At 31.1% G+C, this 19,627-nt stretch overlaps 4 protein-coding genes across 12 annotated transcripts in view; 1 reads left to right on the top strand and 3 right to left on the bottom strand.

The window, feature by feature from the left end:
- LOC124955422 (4-coumarate--CoA ligase 1-like) overlaps nt 1-2,882 on the bottom strand; it is a 136,907-nt gene extending 134,025 nt beyond the window's left edge. Inside the window, exon 1 of the mRNA XM_047509848.1 lies at nt 2,746-2,882. The gene's annotated coding sequence lies outside the window, so the exon portion shown is untranslated. The remainder of the gene's footprint in view (nt 1-2,745) is intronic.
- The window catches only part of LOC124955424 (lachesin-like), a 135,781-nt gene extending 122,481 nt beyond the window's left edge, over nt 1-13,300 (top strand). For 7 of the 9 annotated variants that reach the window (XM_047509853.1, XM_047509857.1, XM_047509852.1 and 4 more), the window contains 7 exons: nt 3,580-3,695; nt 3,934-4,119; nt 6,609-6,795; nt 7,776-7,907; nt 9,007-9,126; nt 9,829-9,999; nt 10,441-13,300. In XM_047509853.1, coding sequence (XP_047365809.1) covers nt 3,580-3,695; nt 3,934-4,119; nt 6,609-6,795; nt 7,776-7,907; nt 9,007-9,126; nt 9,829-9,999; nt 10,441-10,808 — 1,280 coding nt within the window. In that variant the 3' untranslated portion in view covers nt 10,809-13,300. Of the gene's footprint in view, nt 1-3,051; nt 3,186-3,579; nt 3,696-3,933; nt 4,120-6,608; nt 6,796-7,775; nt 7,908-9,006; nt 9,127-9,828; nt 10,000-10,440 lie in introns of those variants that run through there. The other 2 variants (XM_047509861.1, XM_047509860.1) reach the window with 2 other exon arrangements.
- A 2,214-nt stretch (nt 13,301-15,514) lies between these two features.
- Nucleotides 15,515-17,936, bottom strand: LOC124955423 (probable ATP-dependent RNA helicase Dbp73D). Its single transcript, XM_047509851.1, has 6 exons — nt 17,796-17,936; nt 17,228-17,590; nt 16,922-17,134; nt 16,617-16,827; nt 16,055-16,489; nt 15,515-15,901 (listed from the first exon to the last, which is right to left on the bottom strand). The coding sequence occupies exons 2-6, from the start codon at nt 17,577-17,579 to the stop codon at nt 15,529-15,531; spliced, it is 1,584 nt and encodes a 527-aa protein (XP_047365807.1). The 5' UTR covers nt 17,580-17,590; nt 17,796-17,936; the 3' UTR covers nt 15,515-15,528.
- A 162-nt stretch (nt 17,937-18,098) lies between these two features.
- On the bottom strand, nt 18,099-19,607 carry LOC124955425 (replication termination factor 2). The gene is made up of 3 exons (XM_047509862.1): nt 19,419-19,607; nt 18,805-19,188; nt 18,099-18,686 (listed from the first exon to the last, which is right to left on the bottom strand). The coding sequence occupies exons 1-3, from the start codon at nt 19,485-19,487 to the stop codon at nt 18,282-18,284; spliced, it is 858 nt and encodes a 285-aa protein (XP_047365818.1). The 5' UTR covers nt 19,488-19,607; the 3' UTR covers nt 18,099-18,281.
- Nucleotides 19,608-19,627: the final 20 nt, after the last annotated feature.

The following is a 19,627-nucleotide window of genomic DNA, read 5'->3' as shown; positions in this document are numbered from 1 at the left end:
TCTCTCCCTCTCTCTCTCTCTCTCTCTCTCTCTCTCTCTCTCCTTTTGCTTCTTAACCTCTTTCTCCTTCTCCTTCTCTTTTTGCTCATTTACTCGCTTATTCTATCTCCTTCAAAGGAGAATCCTCCTAGCTTAGACACACTATAAAGATATACACTTATATAAATGTCTCTATGTCTCTCTCTCTCTATATATATATACATACATAAACATTTATGTATATATATATATATATAAATATATACATAAAATTACATTTTATACCTATCTATATTAGATATAAATATATATGTATATGCAATTGCATGTATATATCTATCTACTTGCGGATGTATGTGTCTATCTAGGTAGCAACTCCTAAATCCACTAGTTCTATGGTGCTTTTCTGAGAGCGATAGTTACTTCTACGGTTCCACGTCGATCGTGGAAACTTGGATCTTTGATAAATACATATATATATATATATATATATATATATATATATATATATATTCCTCTCTCTCTCTCTTTCTCTTTCTCTCTGTATGTGTACTTTTAGTATTATCAGGTATTTAACCCTTCCGCAAGTAATGGATTCTACCAGCGCGCGTCAGAGAAGTCAGTTTGTTCGGTAGAACATTTAACGAAAGTTAATTACTGATAAAATAAATGATGGCGAGTTCATCTTAATGACGAAATGAACGTTTGTCTGTTTATAATCGAACGAAGGGAAATAAAAAATAATTAAAAAGAAATACGATCGGATATCTTTTCATTCGTTTTTCTTCTTAATCCTCGTCATTCTATATCCTATATATGTTAGTTTTTCTTTCTTTTCTTTTTTTACTCGAACTAATTAAATAATCTCCGCTTTTAATATCGAATTCCTTAAAAATTTGCGGAGATTTTAAATCGACGCAGACATAAAAGAAAAAAAAAAAAGAAGGAAAAAAAAAAACAAAACGAATTCTCACGTTCGAAAAATTGATTCGAATATTCAATTTGATTGTTAGACAATTTTAATTAACTTATTTGAGAATAATTGATTATAATCGAACTCTTTTGGTAATTCGCCGTAACATTTCACCCTCCAATCGCTATGAACGTACTTTGTCCTTTTTCTCTTTTCTGTGAAAGTTAACCTTTTAAAGCCCGAACCCCTTTTCTTTTATCGAACCCTATTTCTTTTGTTTTTGACCTCGACGATAAAGTAGCAATAGAATGAGGTTTCAAACGTTTCTTGAAGCATCCCTCGTTGAACTTCAACGGGCAATGAAGTCAAGGAAGCGAAGATAAACGTACTCTTTCAACGAAGGTTCTTCGATTTTTAGTCCGCAACCAATTCCAACATATGTACATTTATATATATATATATATATATATATATATATCCTCTTTATCTATTCTGTATAATAAAAAATTAACTCTTAAAATATATAAATAAAAAGTAAATTTTATATAGGATAATTTTATCGCAGATTTAAGATTGTACTCTTTTCTTTTTTTTTTTTTCTTCTTTTTTTTTCCTTTTCTTTCAAATACTTCGTTTATCTTATCTTATCTCTCGAAATTCTTTCGGTAGAAGAATTAATTCTCATAATTCTAAAACAATGCCACGTACCCTTCCGCACGTACTTACCGTTATAACTTCTCGATTAAATTTCCTGACCGGTTTCAATAGCATCGGTTGTTATAATAGCTAATCTGCGAGGTAGAGAGTCTCCTTAAACCTCGAGATGTTTGAGGTAGTACGCGCTGTTAGAATCTACGTCTATTCTATAATCAAGCATAGTTTCCAATACACTAGCTAATGTAACTAGCCTAACTATTCCATTCAACATTGCGTTGTTTTCTACGAGTATATACGCGATGTTACGAAATATCCATAGGAGAAAAGAATAATTGCATGCCAAATCTCTTATCAAAGTATGTACGTTTTATCTTTCGAGGAGAAATTAACGAATATTAGAAATAAAAAATATCATATTGGAAACTTCTTCTCAACTTCATTTTCACGAATACGTTCTCGTACTTACTTTTAACTCCAAACGAATTCATGCTTATGCCCTTTCTTTTTTCTACTTCTTCTTCTTTTTATTTCTTTTTTTTTTCCCCCTTTTTTCCTTTTTTTTTTTCTCCTTTCAAATGTCCGATGAGCGACGGAATAAAGAATTTAACGCAGAATTAGAATTCCTAAGCGAGAGAGAAAAGCGATCATGCCTTCTCCCTCCTTTTCTACTTTCGAACTACCCACCCTTTCAACTACCCTTAACCTTTCGCTAGAGAACGAATCTCGATCGTAAAACCATGCCATGAAAATCGTGCTCCATTCGTGTTCCCTTCGCTCTTCGACTTTCATTCGTTCGTCCTCGAACGGCAGTGCGAATGCGAGACTGAAGAATTTTTCCATTTATCGCCTTTCTTGCATGAACGCATACGAGAATTTCGATAGGGCGGAATATGGGCGTCGAAACACTGCGCGCTTCCTTTTTCATCACCTATCTCTCTATTTCTCTATTTCTCTTTCAGTCTTTCTATCGTGTAGGTACATATAAGAGCTATGAGAAACGGTATAGAGAATATTACTTTCTTCGAGATTGAATATATCTAATCGATATAAGAGAGTGTGCTCGTTTATCCGTATAAATTCTAAAATGAGATATCGTGACTTGAGAAAATTTTCGCAACGCAATTATTATCTCATTGTTATTACAATTTTTATAATGTAAATTATACTTTTTAAAGAGACAAAAATCTTTTTCTTACGTTTGATCCTCTTGAATCTGGCCGACGTTGATTTCACTGAGAGATCCGTACGTGTATACCTTCGAAGTGCTTATTGAAGACTGGCGTATTTGATTATGTCTCGAACGTTTACCGTATCCCCACTCTCACAAAGGTTAAAAGCAGTTATAAATCAATAGATAACATTGAAACAATCGAAAGTTAAACATTTCTTGTTATGTATCTCGTATCTCTCGTGTTTTTGTCTCGTATTAGTCAAGGACTTCGAGTTCTTAGAATTTACTCGGAATTCTTATAGATTAATGTTATCTAAGAATGAATGAGAAAACAGATAAAAGTGAGCATAGAAGTGAATGAGAAGCAGAGTGAGAGATATGTGAACGAAACGAAACAAACAAAATATAAAGGATCAGAGAACACTGGACGTCGATAAACAGAATTGAAAAACGACACGTTCTAAAGTAAGTCGCAACTAGATCGTAGATGATCGTTGTTCGGTTCTTAAGCATTTTATCTTTATTATCTATTTGTTATCTATACATATACATGTATATGTATATATATATATATATATATATATATATATATATATATATATATGTATAATATTTCTTACGATTTATATTTATTTTTTATATTTATTTCTTTCGATTAAATCAGGAATTATTTCAATCTGAACTTTTTCCACGACGTATCCCATTTTACAATACCTTATATACATACGTAAATGAAACAAACAACGTTAATCATTATTTCATTCTACAAAATGTACGTTTCAACATTCGAAAGCTTTTAATTAAACTCCAAGGAAAACAAGAAACTGATTGGACTAACCACTTCGTATTAATATCTTAGGTCAAATTACCCCGGAAGTTGTACCAGAGTTCCTAGCCCCTTTGGAAAATCACACAGTAATCCAGGGTCGTGACGTGTCGTTCACTTGCGTTGTGAATCATTTACAATCCTACAGGGTAAAGAAATTTCATATATATTTATTAATTATACATAAGTATCTATGTATGCCAATTCGTAAAACGAATTCATCTTACATAAATTTCGTTAATCGAAGTAAATCTATTAATTCGATTTAATTAATGTCATGTAATAATTTTCTATGAATTACGATTAAATTTAATTATTTATGTTTCATTCATAAAAATGCTTTCATTTCTTTTTTTTTTTTTTTTTTCCATGATTTAACATTCGCAGGTAGCCTGGATTAAGTCGGATTCTAGGGCGATCTTAGCGATACATACACGTATGGTTACACACAACCCACGGCTATCTGTCACTCATAATGGACACAACACGTGGAAGCTGCACATATCGAACGTTCAGAAGAATGATTCCGGTAGCTACATGTGTCAAGTCAATACTGATCCAATGCGAAGTCAGGTAAATTCATATGCGATATTCGAATAAATTTAATTAATTAATGTTTATTCGATTGATATAATCATTTAAACGCATTCAAAAATATCTTCAAAGGACGTGTTCGTTTAATGTTTTTCTATGATCATTTCTAGAAAAATATTTTTTACGATCCTTTCTACTTGTTCATTGCTATCGTAAATATTAAAAACATATGCACTTTTCAAAGTAACAAAAAAAAAAAAAAAAAGAAAAAGATAAGAAAGAATAGACCATCAGTAAAAGTTACAACGCACGCTGATATTGTCACTGTTCTGAAATTTCACGATGAAGCCTGTATCGTAACTTTTTAATATCCGCCTTCCTTTACTTCGCCATTATTTTTCCTTATAACCGTTCGTCGAATGTTCGTTACAGAAGGCACGTTATGCCGAGTGAAAGAAAAGGAAATACGAAACTTTTACGGTCGAAGAAGAATAAAGGAAATAGGTGGCCCAAAAGGGTGTACCTTAAGGATAAAACTTTAAGCGAGTACAATAATTATGTAGATTATAAAAGAAATATATATATATATAATGTAAAATTTTATATGAGAAACATCGTCCTATAATTTTTAAAAGACTTTTAGTTATTTACGGAACATGGATAATAATGGATGATAAAAAAAAAAAAAAAAAAAAGACTAAAAATAAAAAAGAAAGAAAAACGAAAAGAATGATCTTTCCGAATGTCGACTGATTCCTAATTATCTAACATTCATTTTATCTAAAATATATTTGCTGTTATAAATAGAATAATAAAGAAAAAAGTATCGCAAATGAAGAAGTTCTCGAAAGAATTGTTAAACATTCTACCACTTGTCTTCGTCCTCGAATTTGCCTGATTTGACATTTTTTAATATGACTTTCCACAACGCGAAGGATCCCTCGATCTATAAGGTAGACTAGCGTATATAGAGCCCTAACCACTTTCTCTCTCTCTCTCTCTCTTCTAGAATATAAGTGGATCGAATTGGAATTTTATTAAGTGTATGCGTCGGCTTTCGTCTCACCATCGTCCAAGTCGGCTTTTAAGAGACTTTTAGAAGCAAGAGCAAGGGGGAATCGAGAACCCTCGATTACCGTACGTACGACTACGCGGAAGCTGCATTATATGGAAGGGCTGGTGAGACGTAGGAAGGGTGTTAAATGGTTTCCCGTTGGCTCCTTCCTTTCTTCTACCGGGGAACGAATTATTCTCGCGTCGATGCCCGTTATGCCCCGGTATAACTAACAACTAAGTCGCTAAATTCCTCCCTCCACCCCTTCTTCCATCATCTAATTTCTATTTACACGGGTAATCGTAGAAATATTTCTTTATATGATAAACAAAATTATCCACTGGCATCATGGTTGATTTTGTTTCTTACGATAAATATAAAAATTCGCGCTAATTGTTGACCGTGATATTAAATAACGAAATTATGAAAAGAAAAAATAAATAAATAAAATGAAATAAAAAGGGAAAGAATAAATAAGAATGTTGCTTGTACTGCAAGTTCGTTTAAAGAGATGAACAAATATTTGCGATGACACTCTTTTGGCCGCGAGCGTAAAAGTTGGCAGTAGCTTTTACGAGTCTGGAAACGTATACATATGTGTAAGAACGGGGAGAAATAGAGAGAGAGAGAGAGAGAGAGAGAGAGAGAGAGAGAGAGAAAGTTGGACGATTTAGTGGTCGTAGGGCGGTACACACGTGTTCTACGGAATTCAATGCGACCGCTAAAGGAGGAAACCTTCCGATGCAATATACGACCACGCTACAGCGAGATAAAGGGCTTGTAAGAGACCTCGTTGTAGTTTACTATAAAAACGAGAGACGGAAAGGAGAAAGAGATGAGAACGAGTAAAAAAGAAATCTGGTGAAACGAACAAACAGAAAGAAAAGGAAAAAAGATTAAAAAATAAAAATGAAAAATAATGTAGATGATAAAAGAAACAGAAACAAAGTCTGTTGGTGATGGTGGTGGTGATAGGGAGGAAGAACTAAAAAGAAAGAGAGAGAAAGAGAGAGAAAGGATATCATCGAGGATTCGAAAAATTCGCTCGGCTGACCGCGATTAAACGAGAACTCGATGAGAGGGGGCGGTGTAAGGGCGGGATAGAAAAATTTTGCAGATTTACGCAACGAGCTTCACGCTTGACTTATCATCGCGTTTCATTGAAATTGCTACGATTTCAATTTTCACTCGACAAAGTGAAATAATAAGGAAGAGAGAGAAAGGGAGAGAGAGAGAGAGAGAGAGGGATAAGAAATGTCGAGATATGAAAAGTAAATTATTCTATTTAAAGCTATAAAAAATAAATTGCGTATTTAAAAGATTTAATTTTTAAATAAATATTTAATTAATAATTGTATTTCATCTTAACTTTTTTCATTAAGAAAATTCAATATATATTCGTAATGTTTATAAGTTTGTGAATGATTATGAACTAATACGTATTTTGAGATTTCAATTGACATTTTTACTTTAGATGGGCTACATGGAAGTAGTGATACCACCGGATATAATGGACGACGAATCAGCGAACGGTTTGGTGACACAGGAGGGTGGTAACTTGAGGCTTAGATGTATTGCAACGGGTCTTCCAAAACCAACGGTCAATTGGAAACGAGAAGATGGAAGGAAGATCATACTTCGTGAAGATGGAAAAAAGCAAGGTACAATTTATCCTCGAATGCACTTTTTAATTATTCATTATTTTTCTGGCTTATTTTTTAAAATACATCCTTGAAAAGAAAATCGATCAAGTTGTTAACGAAAGAAAATATTTAATTAATTAATTCGTACATATTTTTACATCGGATGATCAATCTCACAACGAAAGTTAGCTCTGATATTGTTTATTAATATTCTTGATGATTAATAATAGGTTTATCATGTGTTCTGTTATTTCATAAACTTCGTTAAAAATTTACCCTAAGAACAATTTATTATTCCTGATATTGTATTATCAAAGATATCATACGACGAATTTTCAACGTAACGAAACATAGAAGTGAGATTTTTTAAGAGAAAATTCAGGAAGACAAGAAGAAGAAAGTTATTTTTCATTTCGAATACTCCAAACGTAGTAACCTTAGGTAACTTCTGCCTGGAGGAATTTACGGGAAGGCGTCCACCGTAAAACAATAGCGAAACATCCGCGTGCGGCCTCGCTTCCGGCTTCCCGGACACTTCCGCACTTTCTTGTCTCTTGAAAGTCACTCGAATTTAGAGGAGCATAGTACTTGGTGTCGCTTGTGATATTTCAGATTTCTAGAATGCTTCTAGAGACTTTCAAGCTTCCCCTTCTTTAACTCTAAAAGAGTAATGCGAAGTGAAATTTAGAAAAAAGATTACCTTGGAACGAGCTTTCGTATTTCATTGTGTTCTCATTGAAACGAAAGTAAAGAAATATTACGTAAAATAAGACGGGGAAAAAAAAATTAAAAGAATAAAGATAAAATAGAAAGGGATCGATTTATTTTTATCGAATGATAATATGATCTCGAAATATCGATTATTAACAACAAAGAGAGATCACGATTTAAAGATTAATTGTTATAAATAAAATGACGAGAATAGAGCAAAATGTAATGAAGTTTTCTTTGTATCTCTTTTTCTCTGGTTCACTTTGGTCTTCTCGTTCTCTTTACAGTTCTCGACACTTACGAGGGAGAAACTCTGGAGCTTACGGGAATTTTGCGACAAGAGATGGGGACGTATCTCTGTATAGCCAGCAGTAGTGTGCCACCAAGGGTCAGCAAACGTTACACCGTTTCTGTTCACTGTAGGTATCGCAGCCTGTGCAAACCGTCCATGCTACCATCACCTCTTGTCCCACCTGTTAATTAAACCAGCATCCCTTAACCGTGAATAAATTATTACCATGGATGAAAGATCCTTCTCTTAACGTAAACAAAATTAGAAGATTATTTCACGTTAATTTATATCGTAATAGATAGATATGACGTTTACATTATTATTTTATATAATAAGTAATCAATAATATTTTCAATCTAATATAATCCTATATAATATTTAGTAATAAATAATATAATGATTATATAATGTAATAGAATTTTTCGATGAAATTGATAAAAAAAAAAAAAAAAAAAAAAAAAAAAAAAAAAAAAAGAAAAGAAAAATTATCTTAAAGAAATACCGATATGGTATATTAAAAAAAAAAATTTGTTTAAATCGTCAATATACAAATTATACGATACTCAAGTATTAATTTCACAATAATGAGAATTCCATTTGTTAATCATTAATCAAACTGATTAAGTAACTAATTTAATCGTATTGTATGGTATACCATTGGCGTAATTAAAAGTTTAAGTGTTCATTTGCGATTGATAATTAAATATTTCAAATGTAATCGTTAATTTAATTATTATCAAATGCTGTTCATAACATCCTCAACATTCCAATTACGAATTTTGGAACGCGATTCTAGATTTAATTTGACGTAGTATTAAAGCCGCATACGTCGTCTCACGTGTGAAGAAAGAATTTGAAAAAAAACAAAAATAAATAAATAAATAAATAACAATAAAAAAAGAAAATAAAAGAGAAGCACACAATTTCCTACGTGTAGAGTAAACATCGATGATCGTGAAAGTATAGAAATAATTAAAGAAGCATGAAGAAAGAAAATGATGGCGTATGAATTATGTGACGTTTTAATATTGTCCTATAATTTTTATTACACCATTTCCAATATTTTGTAAATAAAATTTGTTTTACACTTCTTTCTCTTTTATTTTTCTTTTTTTTTCTTTCTTTTTTTTTTTTTTTTTTTACTTTGCTCTTATCTTCTTTTCTTCTCTCTCTTCTCCTCTTCTCTCTTCTCTTCTATTTTTATGAAACTCTTTCTTCTGATACAGTCAAACCAGTGATCAGAATACCCAATCAATTGGTGGGCGCTCCAGTTGACAGCGACGTCGTACTACAGTGCTACGTCGAGGCTTCGCCGCAAGCTATGAACACCTGGTACAGGGACTCAGGTGAGAGAAATGCCTAGTAATTGTCAATGCCGTTGGGGTGTTTCAACAGGATGACAGATAAAGGAGAATATAAATAGCAAGAGAGATAGAGATAAAGATAGATAGTGCGAGAGAGAGAGAGAGAGAGAGAGAGAGAGAAGGACAAGAAAAGAAACGTTTTAACTTGATAAAATTTTCATCATTAGTTTCGTCGTTATTATATTTTATATTATTAATTTATTCATTTCTAAAATCTTTTAATCTTTCTTTTATCTAACCTACGACAATGTCAATTGTTGCACTCTGTAACTTTTGTTTAACTTTGAATTATATATAACGTAATTATTCCGACGATTGACGATTTCATTGAAATGGACGACGATTGTTCGTATTCATAAGGATAAACAGAATATTCTACCAGTGCTATCTCTCTCTCTCTCGTATTATACATATATATATATACACACACACACACACACACACACACACACATATATATATATATAGATATAGATAGAACGTAGTTATAAATACAGACGGAGAGAAAGAGCCAAACAAGAACATAAACATATACTCTTACCTTCCCCTCTATCACGTCGTATTACACAGTACTTTCAACGACAAATCTACCTGCGGTATGACGTTACGCGTGCGAAATGAACGACGTGACGTATTCGGAAAGCTCTTGGCCAAATTAAAAGCGATGCAATATCACCGGTATAGGGGAAAAGCTGCCGACGAACGACAAATACACGATGTCGGAGGAGCAGTTGAGCGATTACTCGTGGCAGATGAATCTCACTGTCAAATCTCTCAAAAAGGGTGACTTTGGTGGATACGTCTGTTCAACGGTGAACGCCCTTGGAAATGCGGATGGATGTGTTCGTCTCCAAGGTACGTCGATTCGATCGATCGATATACTTTGACAATTCTATCGATATATCATTATCTTATCAATATGATTACCAAGGAACGTTCACAAAAAATTTTGCAAGAGACAATACGTTCTACTCTCTTCTTCTTTTTTTTTCTTTTCTTTTTTTTTTTTTTTTTTTTTTTTTTTAGTGAAATAGTTAACAAACTGATCGAGCCGTATCGAGAAGAAAAAATAAAGAAAATTTCTAAGCTCATCGTTAAAATCTGCAAACGAACAAATCTCGTACAATGTATTTTATGGTACCATATGTATAATTGTTCTATTATTGATATTGCTTATACTTATTTTATTCGTTATTAATTTATTCAATTACGTAAAGTTAAGATTATGATTTTTATCTAAGGCATTAAAAGTGATTGATTTATTTTTTTCTTTTCTCATTTTCTTCTTCCCGACAGAGTTGCAACTCGTCGATAAGACGACGCCGAGCATTCTGATGAAAAATACGGAGACTAGACTACGAAAAAAACCAATCATAAAGGAAAAGAAAAAGATGAATGGTGGGAATAATAACAACAGACGAAAAGTTCATGCGATGGGCAGTTATGATACGGATTCGATAGGGAATGAAGATGACCTTGGAACAACGCAAATAATGGCCGGTAGTACTTTGCACGAAGGTGGCAAAACTGATCGGCCTTTGACCTTTCCCTCTGTCTCTCCGCCATGGATAGACGTTAACGCAGCGAGTTCTAGGCAAGGTCCGATTATTCGAGACATTATTTTCCTTCTCCTTCTTTTGTTGAGGTTGACGAGTCTTTTTTAAAATGAAAAATCTCGTCAATTTGTACGAAGCCCATCGACGACGACGTGTGCTGTCCGTGTTGTGATCGAGATCAAAATGATTTTCTCTTATATATATATATATTCTTTTTTTTTTTTTCGTATCTCTCCCGATACTCCTAAATTGTCGTAATTATTCGTAAAATATGAAGAGAAATTTTCTTTCGTTTTGTTTTATTTACTATTTCACATATTTCAATTTCAATCTAGATCATGCGATTTTATTTTTACATATATTTTACTTCTTTTCCTTTGCACTTTAATTCTTCGTTTTCATATTTTTTATTATTTGAAAATATAATATCGCGTTACGACAAAAGCTTTTCTTTCATTTGTTTTGGCATTATTGCGGCAGTAATGAGATTAAAATGAAAACGCACCGTGCGTATGCGACAATCCTACGATATCAAATAGAAATTTTTTCATTCTGACGGAATACGAATAAATACGTGACTGTAAATACACGAGCAATTCAAGTTCAAGCTGATGAAATATCAGAGACGAAAGAAAGTTTAATTTATTATTAGAATGAGAAGAATTTAATCTTCCTCGCACGGATTCTGTACTGTCCTCGATTTGTTATCACATGATTTCCCTTGAAAAATTTTAACTTGAATATTTATTTGATTTTTTTAATACATTTATTTCTTTTATTTTATTTATCTCTCGTTAAGCGATGATTTCGATTATCACATAGAGTCGATATACTCTGTAAAATACGAAATAAGCAGAACGAGTACGAAAATTTAATTTTACAATTATTCTTTTATTTATCGTTTAAGTTTTAACACGTACACATACGTATTTACCCACGTACATAAATATATCGGTAAAGTTTCTAAATGATCTAAGTAATATCATCGAGAAAATATTTCCTACGAAACAAATTTTCTACATTTTCTTATGAATTTATTTAACGATAGTTTTCATAAATTGCATCGGCTCTTTCGCAAATTAGCGTTCGATAGTTGGCGTCGTTATAGATGTATAAATCATATTTCTTTGATAAGCTAATAATTAATAAAAATGGAAAGAGAAAAAAGAAAAAGAAGAGGGAGAGAGAGAGAGAGAGAGAGAGAGAGATAGAGAGAGAAGAGTACAATACGGTGAAGCTATCGTTACCGTATGAGGAAAAAAAAATTGAATTAAAATAAACAGAAAAAAAAGAACAAGGTCTTCCTTCTAATCGATGTAATAAACATGAGGACGTAAATTTTTAGGTCCATTGAAAAAAAAAAAAAACAAAAAAAAAAACAAAAAAAAAATAATAAAAAATACAAAAAAGAAGCGAACACAAAGTAATTATGGTGCGACCAAAAACGAAAGGATTCTTTCGATAAAAAAATTCTGTAAATACGAAACTGTGAATGTATGTGAGTAGACTAACTTGGCTCTCGCGTGCCAGATATTAGTAGACCTATTTAGATAAACGGAATTATTTAAAATTGTAGATAACTTTCAGATGATAAGTGACAAGATATGTCGCTATTAATGTAAAATCGGATTCGTGATAAAGATCAGACGAGATACCGATGAAAATCGAAAGAGAAATAATTTGGCCATTTGCAATATTATCATTGGATTTCTTTTCTTTTTTCCATTTTTCACTATATCGCAGATAAATTATAAATAACAAGTGGATTCTTTTTCTTCTCTTTTTTCCTTACGAGAACTTAAAGTCATCATCGTTAATTACTATTATTATTGTTATTATTATTCATCGTATTTCAATGCTTTCTTACGAACAATATCGTATAATCAATAGAAATAATGTAGTCCAATGCTTATTAATAATTATATATAATTTTTATAATAATATTTCGTATATGAACAAAAGTATACAGTAACCGTCTACGTAAAATTATGTCGTCTTCCATAATATTTTCTTAAAAAGGGCCTCTATTGTAACGTGAAGATGAGAGAAAAAAAAATAATAAAAAAGAAGAGGAAGAAGATGAAGACGAAGAAGAAGAAAGAAGAAAGTGAAAATGAACGTGGTTAACGATCGAGAAAAAAAAAGTATGGCCGAACTTCACAAAGTCGGTACGTAAATTATTATTGATAGATAAACTGATCGAATTCTGATATTCTGTAGTCTCTGTGCGAAGAAGGAGAGGATACGACAATAAATAAAGTATGATAGATTCCCATCTGAATGAGAATATTTGTTTAATAAACTCACTGGAATCTTCCTACGATAATGTTATAATGACGAAAGAAAAAGAAAAAGGAAAAAAAAAAACAAGATAATGCGAGTATTAATTAATTGATTATCGTAGATTGTTATAGAGATTTCAATTTATAATTTTATCCGTATTAAAATGACGGGTTTAGCCTTCAAGTGACTCAAGGCGTTACAAATTTTTAAATCTCCCATTAAAATATATTAATTATGGACAAAAAAATACATATATATATATATATATATATTTTTTTTTCTTTTTCTCTCGTTTCGATTGTTCATGCAAATGATGAAATAAGAAATACTATTGATCAAAAGTTCAATTATAATCAAAAACAAAATCGAAATAAGAATTATATAACACGGCGAACAGAGGCATTAAATTAAATTTATTATATAATATAAATTTATATTGTTTCGTATGGGATATTATGTTTTCCCCCTTATTTTATGGAGTCCAAAACGGCCTATTGCACTAGCTGTGCGTAAATTCGCCACTGCCTATCCCGTCTTGAAAGTTCAATTTCATCGAATAGCATCTCCTACCCATTGATAATATTTATATTGATCAACGTTAATATTTATCAAATTGAAAGAAAGCAGTCATCTTTTATAAAAAAAAAATATAAATCGTACTAATTCCAGGGAGTTTCATATGTATGTACTCTGCAAATCTCTTAAATATTCTTTTACTCATTCGTCGGTCACGGTTGATAATTATAAAAATAATCATTTAATTTATCTTTATACAATAATCAAATTCAAACGATTATGTTCAACTTCATAATTAATATATATGTAGATATATAAAGTCATTATAATTATTAATTATTTAATAAGACAATTAATTTTCTTTCTATTATATACTATTTCATCGCTATTATTAATTAAACAATATCATATGAGAAAAGGACAGCAATGGTGATACCGTGATCGACGATACATTTCAAAAAGGTCTTTGCACGACGGGTGTATGAATTATTAATTAAAACTAAGGAAGGATAATACATATACATGGCAACGAGACATATGAATCATATAGGACCACATTATATGTATGTACATACACACGTATAAACATTAACGAATCTATTCGTGTAAATAATACAAAATTCAGTGTTGACTCTGTCGATAGGAAATGTTAATGAAGAATAACGAATGATGAATAAAATAACACTTTTTATTAATTAATGAAAAGCGTTCGCATCGTTCGTTGTCAAATTTGAATTAGATTTTGTATAACGCGATTAATGAAATGAACATTCAATCTATACATACATATATTATAATAAAAGTGTAACATATTGACGGATGCGAGAAAACGTATGATGATTCGATTCGCTATAAAAACGTATATATCGTTCGGGCATGTATGTACGTATCTTAAAAGAATATAAATTCAATGTGAATCCTGTGCATACGAGCGTGATATTCCTCTCGCTGCTGGAGTTATTGAGCTTTCGGGGATAACTTGGTCGCTTTTTCGTTACCTTTGCCTGTTCGAAAAATAATAAGAAAGAAAGAAAAAGAAAGAAGAAAGAAAGGATAGATTTGTCTGCAAGAACTCCAAATGGATGAACGAGGGTCTCGATTGTTATTGTTATTGTCGATTGATTTCGTTTCGTAATGAAAAAATCAAAAAAGAAAAGGAAAGAGGAAAGAAAAAAAAATGGAAAATGGTGTATAAAATTAGAGAAAACAAATTTGAAAGAATTACGTAGGAAAAGAAAATGTGTGTTATTTTAAAAGATATTTATAAAAAGAGAGGGAGAGAGAGAGAGAGAGAGAGAGAGAGACGACGACGACGACGACAAAAAAGAAATGAAATTTCAACGAATAAATTTTTCCCATTCTTTAACCGATTAATACAACGAGTTTAATATACAAACCCCGACAGCTTAAGACATGCTTTAAATTGAAATGATAAACCTGCACTATTGCAAATTATTATTGTATGCTGTGTCTATCTCCGTGCGAAACGAAACATAAATCTGACAAAATGAAGATCCATTAATTTGCGAAAAAAAAGAACAAGATTTATTTTCATTCATAATTTGGTGAAACATTTCGTACTGTTTATTTTTATTTTATTTTATTTTATTTCGTTAATAATTAGTTTCTAATTTTTTTGTCTTTTTCCTTTTTATCACAAAGATGTGACATCGTCGTTCTTTGAGCAGTGAAGTTACACACAGCAATAATAGTAATAAAATTGCGTCTGTGTCGTTATTCGATAAATGATCATTTTTATCTTTTATAAATTAAAATTGTGAATATATCTGCCTTCGACGAAATAAAGCCGTGGGAGTAATAATTAGTAAACAATTTGAAGATATCTCAGCTGCTCATAGAGTTATTTGCGGTAGGGTATAAGCATGATGTACGATACTATTAACTTCAGACAATAAAATGTTATTATCGATGTTACCCTATCAATTGTATTTACGGCGTTATTCGACCTATTTTATTGCAGGAGATTACTTTTTGGTAGTATACAAACAGAGAAATCAAGATATAAACATTATTTATTTTTCTTTTGTTGATTGTATTTTCGTTTTTTTGCTTTTATTCGATTCAAAGTAATAACCTTTTCTTCCTCCAAAAGATCTTTTAATTTAGTAAGATGATTCTGATAATCTAACGTATCCGCAATATCCGTTAATTCCATTTGTTTCACTTTTGGTAATGTTTTGTGAACAGAACTCAACATCTGTTTAAATATTCCTATTTGATTGTGTGTAAGAATAGACATTGCAACACCAGATTTTCCCGCACGTCCTGTTCTTCCAGCTCTATGTATATATCCTTTAATATGCTTTGGAAGATCATACGATACGACTAATTGAATATTTGGTATATCTATGCCTCTAGCTAATGCATCTGTACTAACAAGACTAAAAAAAAAAGAAAACATGAAATATATACATTTATCCTAATAATATTTTATAATTAAAATTAATCATCGATAACTACATATATATATATAGTATACATATACTATATACTATATTAATATAGTATGCATATATTTGTTTGCACATACTTACACGTTAATTTCATTTAAAGCAAATTTATTGAGAATCTCCTCACGTTGCTTGGCTACGATTCTGCTAGAAAGTTCTCCAACAACGACATTACTCTTGGATAAAAGTAATTGCAATAGTAATGATAATCTGTGTGCCGATTCAATAGAATTAGTAAATACCAAAGTTTTAGGAATAGTATTCTTTCGTACTAAAACTTGATAAAGTGCAATCGGTTTAAATTCTGGGGAACACTCGACTGCACGTTCTTTTAATTCTTCAGGACTCGTGTAACGTCCTACAAAATTGCCTATTTCCTCATCCAAATTTACATCAGTATCTTTATCAGAAACTATTACCGATGTAAAGAGTATCGGTTGAAAGAGTCTAAATTCATGAAGTTTCTGTGGATCTTGCGACAAAGTTGCGCTGAACAATAATTTTTGCGCAAATGGAGGACTATAATTGAAACATACAATAATGTTTAAATGTTATATAGACTAATATACATGTATATATATATATATATATGTATATCGTTAAATATATTGAAAGATATATCGTTAATAAGATCATACGATAATACCTTGAAGATAAATTTTCCAAAGTTAATGGCGGTGCACCTGAGTGAGGTTCAGGAATATACTGTAACCACTCAGTTGCACGATCTGCTTCATCTATAACAAGATAACGAAGAGATTCTAAGGAAAAGCCAGGAGTTTTTAATATGTGATCAATTAAACGACCTGGCGTAGCAATCAATATATCTACTCTACTTATATAATCATCAGAAAGAGCTGTAAAAAAGAAAAGGAAAGAGAGAAATTTAGAATCTTCATTTTATATTAAAATTTATCATTGAAAGATTTGTTTTAAAAAAAAATTCCTTACTTTTCCTTATTATATTACTTTGTTCCTGTTCAAAAGATGAGGCACCCGTAATCAAACCTGCTTTTAAATTTGTATAAGATGTATAAGTGACCACAACTTTGTGAACTTGTACAGCCAGTTCTTGCACTGGCACTACAATTAAGCAACGTATTTTTGGTACTAACCTAAATTGCAATTGTTGTACAATCGGTAATACATATGCCAAGGTTTTACCTAAAACATAAAATTATTATATTACAATATATAGTTTTATTACGGAAAAAAAAGGAAAAATTATTTATACGATATTCAACAAATAATTCTTACCACTGCCTGTTGGTGCAGAAGCACAAATGTCTCGTGGCCACCATCCTAATTTTCTATCCTCCTCGGATTTCGACAACCAAGCTAATATACTAGCTTGAATCGGAAATAATTTATCAATTCCATTTGCCTTTAAAATTTCAATGAGTTGTGAGTCTAATATGGACTCCACTTCATCCAATGTTGGACCACTATTTAAATCAGCAGATATTATTTCTGGATCAGCTAACCAATTTGGCAATACTCTTTTAACTTCACGTTTTTTCTTGTGACTTTTAGAACCTAAGACCAAAAAATCTGTTTTTGTACTTTCTACGTCTTTTACTTTCTCGTCTGTCATTATTTCATTAGCCATATTTTTTCGATCTATAAAAAAAATTATTTTAAAAATTATATCAAATAATATAAGAAATTGAAACTAATAACGCTTGTATAAACAGTTATTATAGGTTATGTATCGTACGCCTTTTTGTTATCATTTATATAAGGAAATATTCTATATGAAAAGAATAAAAAAAAAGGGCGAAATTTATGATCTTGACGTATAAAAATATAAAACATTGATCCTTACGTTTCTTATAACTTTAATACAAAAGATAAAACACGTGCTTCGTACTGTTTTTGTATTTTCGCTGTCATTTTTCACTGAATGATACCTAAGTGCACTCTACTGGCTAAAATGCGAAACATAAATTACAGCTCACGTCTGTGCCGATAAAAAACGTCATGTTACATTAAATAATTTTGTAAACATTTATTATTATTATATACTTAAGAAATTTAGAATTACAAGTAACAAAAATTATTTTTCTCTGAAATAACTGACAAGTCATAAATAAATTCGTGGCCAGATATATAAAAAGAAAATTTCGTGAAAATTTTAATAAATACTTTATTACTTTTTGTACATTATAGTTTTCCCATTATTTCACATTTCAAATTACCATTCTCAACAATGGTAACAAAATTAACTAAAACTATTACTTAAGTACATGAATTAGAGGATAGAAAGTATATTTAAAGGAAAATCTTAATAAGTAATCTTAATAAATTTAATCTAATTATAAAATGGATTGTATGTAATCCAATGTGCCCTATCTTGATCCACAGCAGATTTATGACTTGTGAATATACTTTTGAAAACTTCAGATGCTTTAGGATCTTTTGCAACACTATAACTCTCTTTAGCTTTTCTATATGCAGGATCTTCTGCTTCATTCCTATTTATATTTTTCTTAGTTATAGTGGGTTTTTCCTCCTTTTTAATTTTCTTTTTTGGTACTTCATCCTTTTCATTAGCTTCTGTCGAGGTACTTTCATTATTTTTCTTTTTCTTCTTCAATGATTTTTGTGCAATTTTTCGTGCACTTAAACGTTCTTCCATTAGTTTAAGGTCATCGCCATCTGCATTTAATATAACAATATCTGCTTCCGTAAAAGATTCCTGACATCTATGACATATCTATGAGAAAAAGAATTCTTTCAATAATTATAAATATAAGAATAAATTACATTCTAAAGTCTTTCTAAATACATCTAAAGTAAAAAAAAAAAAAAAAAGGAATTTACACATTACTTACAGAGGTTTTTACTTCTTTGAGAGCACGTTCACTCATGACACAGCCACATGTCCACAAGAAACAAAACTTGTACTTTCCATTCATTTCCAATCCAATAACTGGACAGATATATGGACTCTTTCCACCATCCACATAACAATCTCCTTTTTCTGCTTTGTTACCATTAAATGCTGGATTAGGAGTAAGATTGAGATTCTTTATATCCTTTAAATTTTTTATATGTGCTGCTGATTCTGGAAGTGTATCTCGATCAAGAAGTCCTTCCAAAACTGATTCCTTGCTATAAAGACGTCCTAATCCACAAGCTACAACGGGTGATTGTAGAGGTAACTGTCGTATAGTACAATGTTTCCATCTGAAGGCTAACTCGGCGTCCTTGTCTTTCTGCAAAATTTTCAAACCATATATTTTATTGAACAAAAAAAATATATGTATATATATATATATATGTGTGTGTGTGTGTGTGTGAAACGATATACATGTAAGATTTTACATCACATAACTTCAATTTAATTATTGCAATATAATGATATTAACATATTCTCAATCGTTTCTTCAAAATTAAACTTTGTTGGTTATCTGATATATACACGAAACATTTTCTATGTACTTACTTGTTCTGGCTTCTTTTTTATTCTCACAAGTTCGTCTCTACGAGGAATCGTTCCACCATCACAACCCATCGCGTAAAATATATAATATTTTCGATAAAAATTAATTATCGTTTGACAAAAAATAAAAACTTCCAAAGTACTCGAGGAAGATGAAAATAATTTCACTTTATTACTTGGTGAATCAATGTTGCCAACGTCAATTCATAAAT

The sequence above is a fragment of the Vespa velutina genome, chromosome 18, assembly GCF_912470025.1.
Source record: "Vespa velutina chromosome 18, iVesVel2.1, whole genome shotgun sequence".
In the NCBI taxonomy this organism is placed as follows: Eukaryota; Metazoa; Arthropoda; class Insecta; order Hymenoptera; family Vespidae; genus Vespa; species Vespa velutina.
The sequence above is the reverse complement of the archived record's forward strand: the minus strand, read 5'-3'. Positions and strand labels throughout refer to the sequence as shown.

Coding starts and splice junctions, on each gene's coding strand:
- LOC124955425 (XM_047509862.1), bottom strand. CDS start 19,487: ATGGGTTGTGATGGTGGAACGATTCCTCGTAGAGACGAACTTGTGAGA. Junction 19,189..19,418: donor TAAAAAAGAAGCCAGAACAA/GTAAGTACATAG, acceptor AAAATTTTGCAG/AAAGACAAGGACGCCGAGTT. Junction 18,687..18,804: donor TCAAAGAAGTAAAAACCTCT/GTAAGTAATGTG, acceptor TTTTTCTCATAG/ATATGTCATAGATGTCAGGA.
- LOC124955423 (XM_047509851.1), bottom strand. CDS start 17,579: ATGGCTAATGAAATAATGACAGACGAGAAAGTAAAAGACGTAGAAAGT. Junction 16,490..16,616: donor TTGGAAAATTTATCTTCAAG/GTATTATCGTAT, acceptor TTTCAATTATAG/TCCTCCATTTGCGCAAAAAT. Junction 15,902..16,054: donor GCTTTAAATGAAATTAACGT/GTAAGTATGTGC, acceptor TTTTTTTTTTAG/TCTTGTTAGTACAGATGCAT.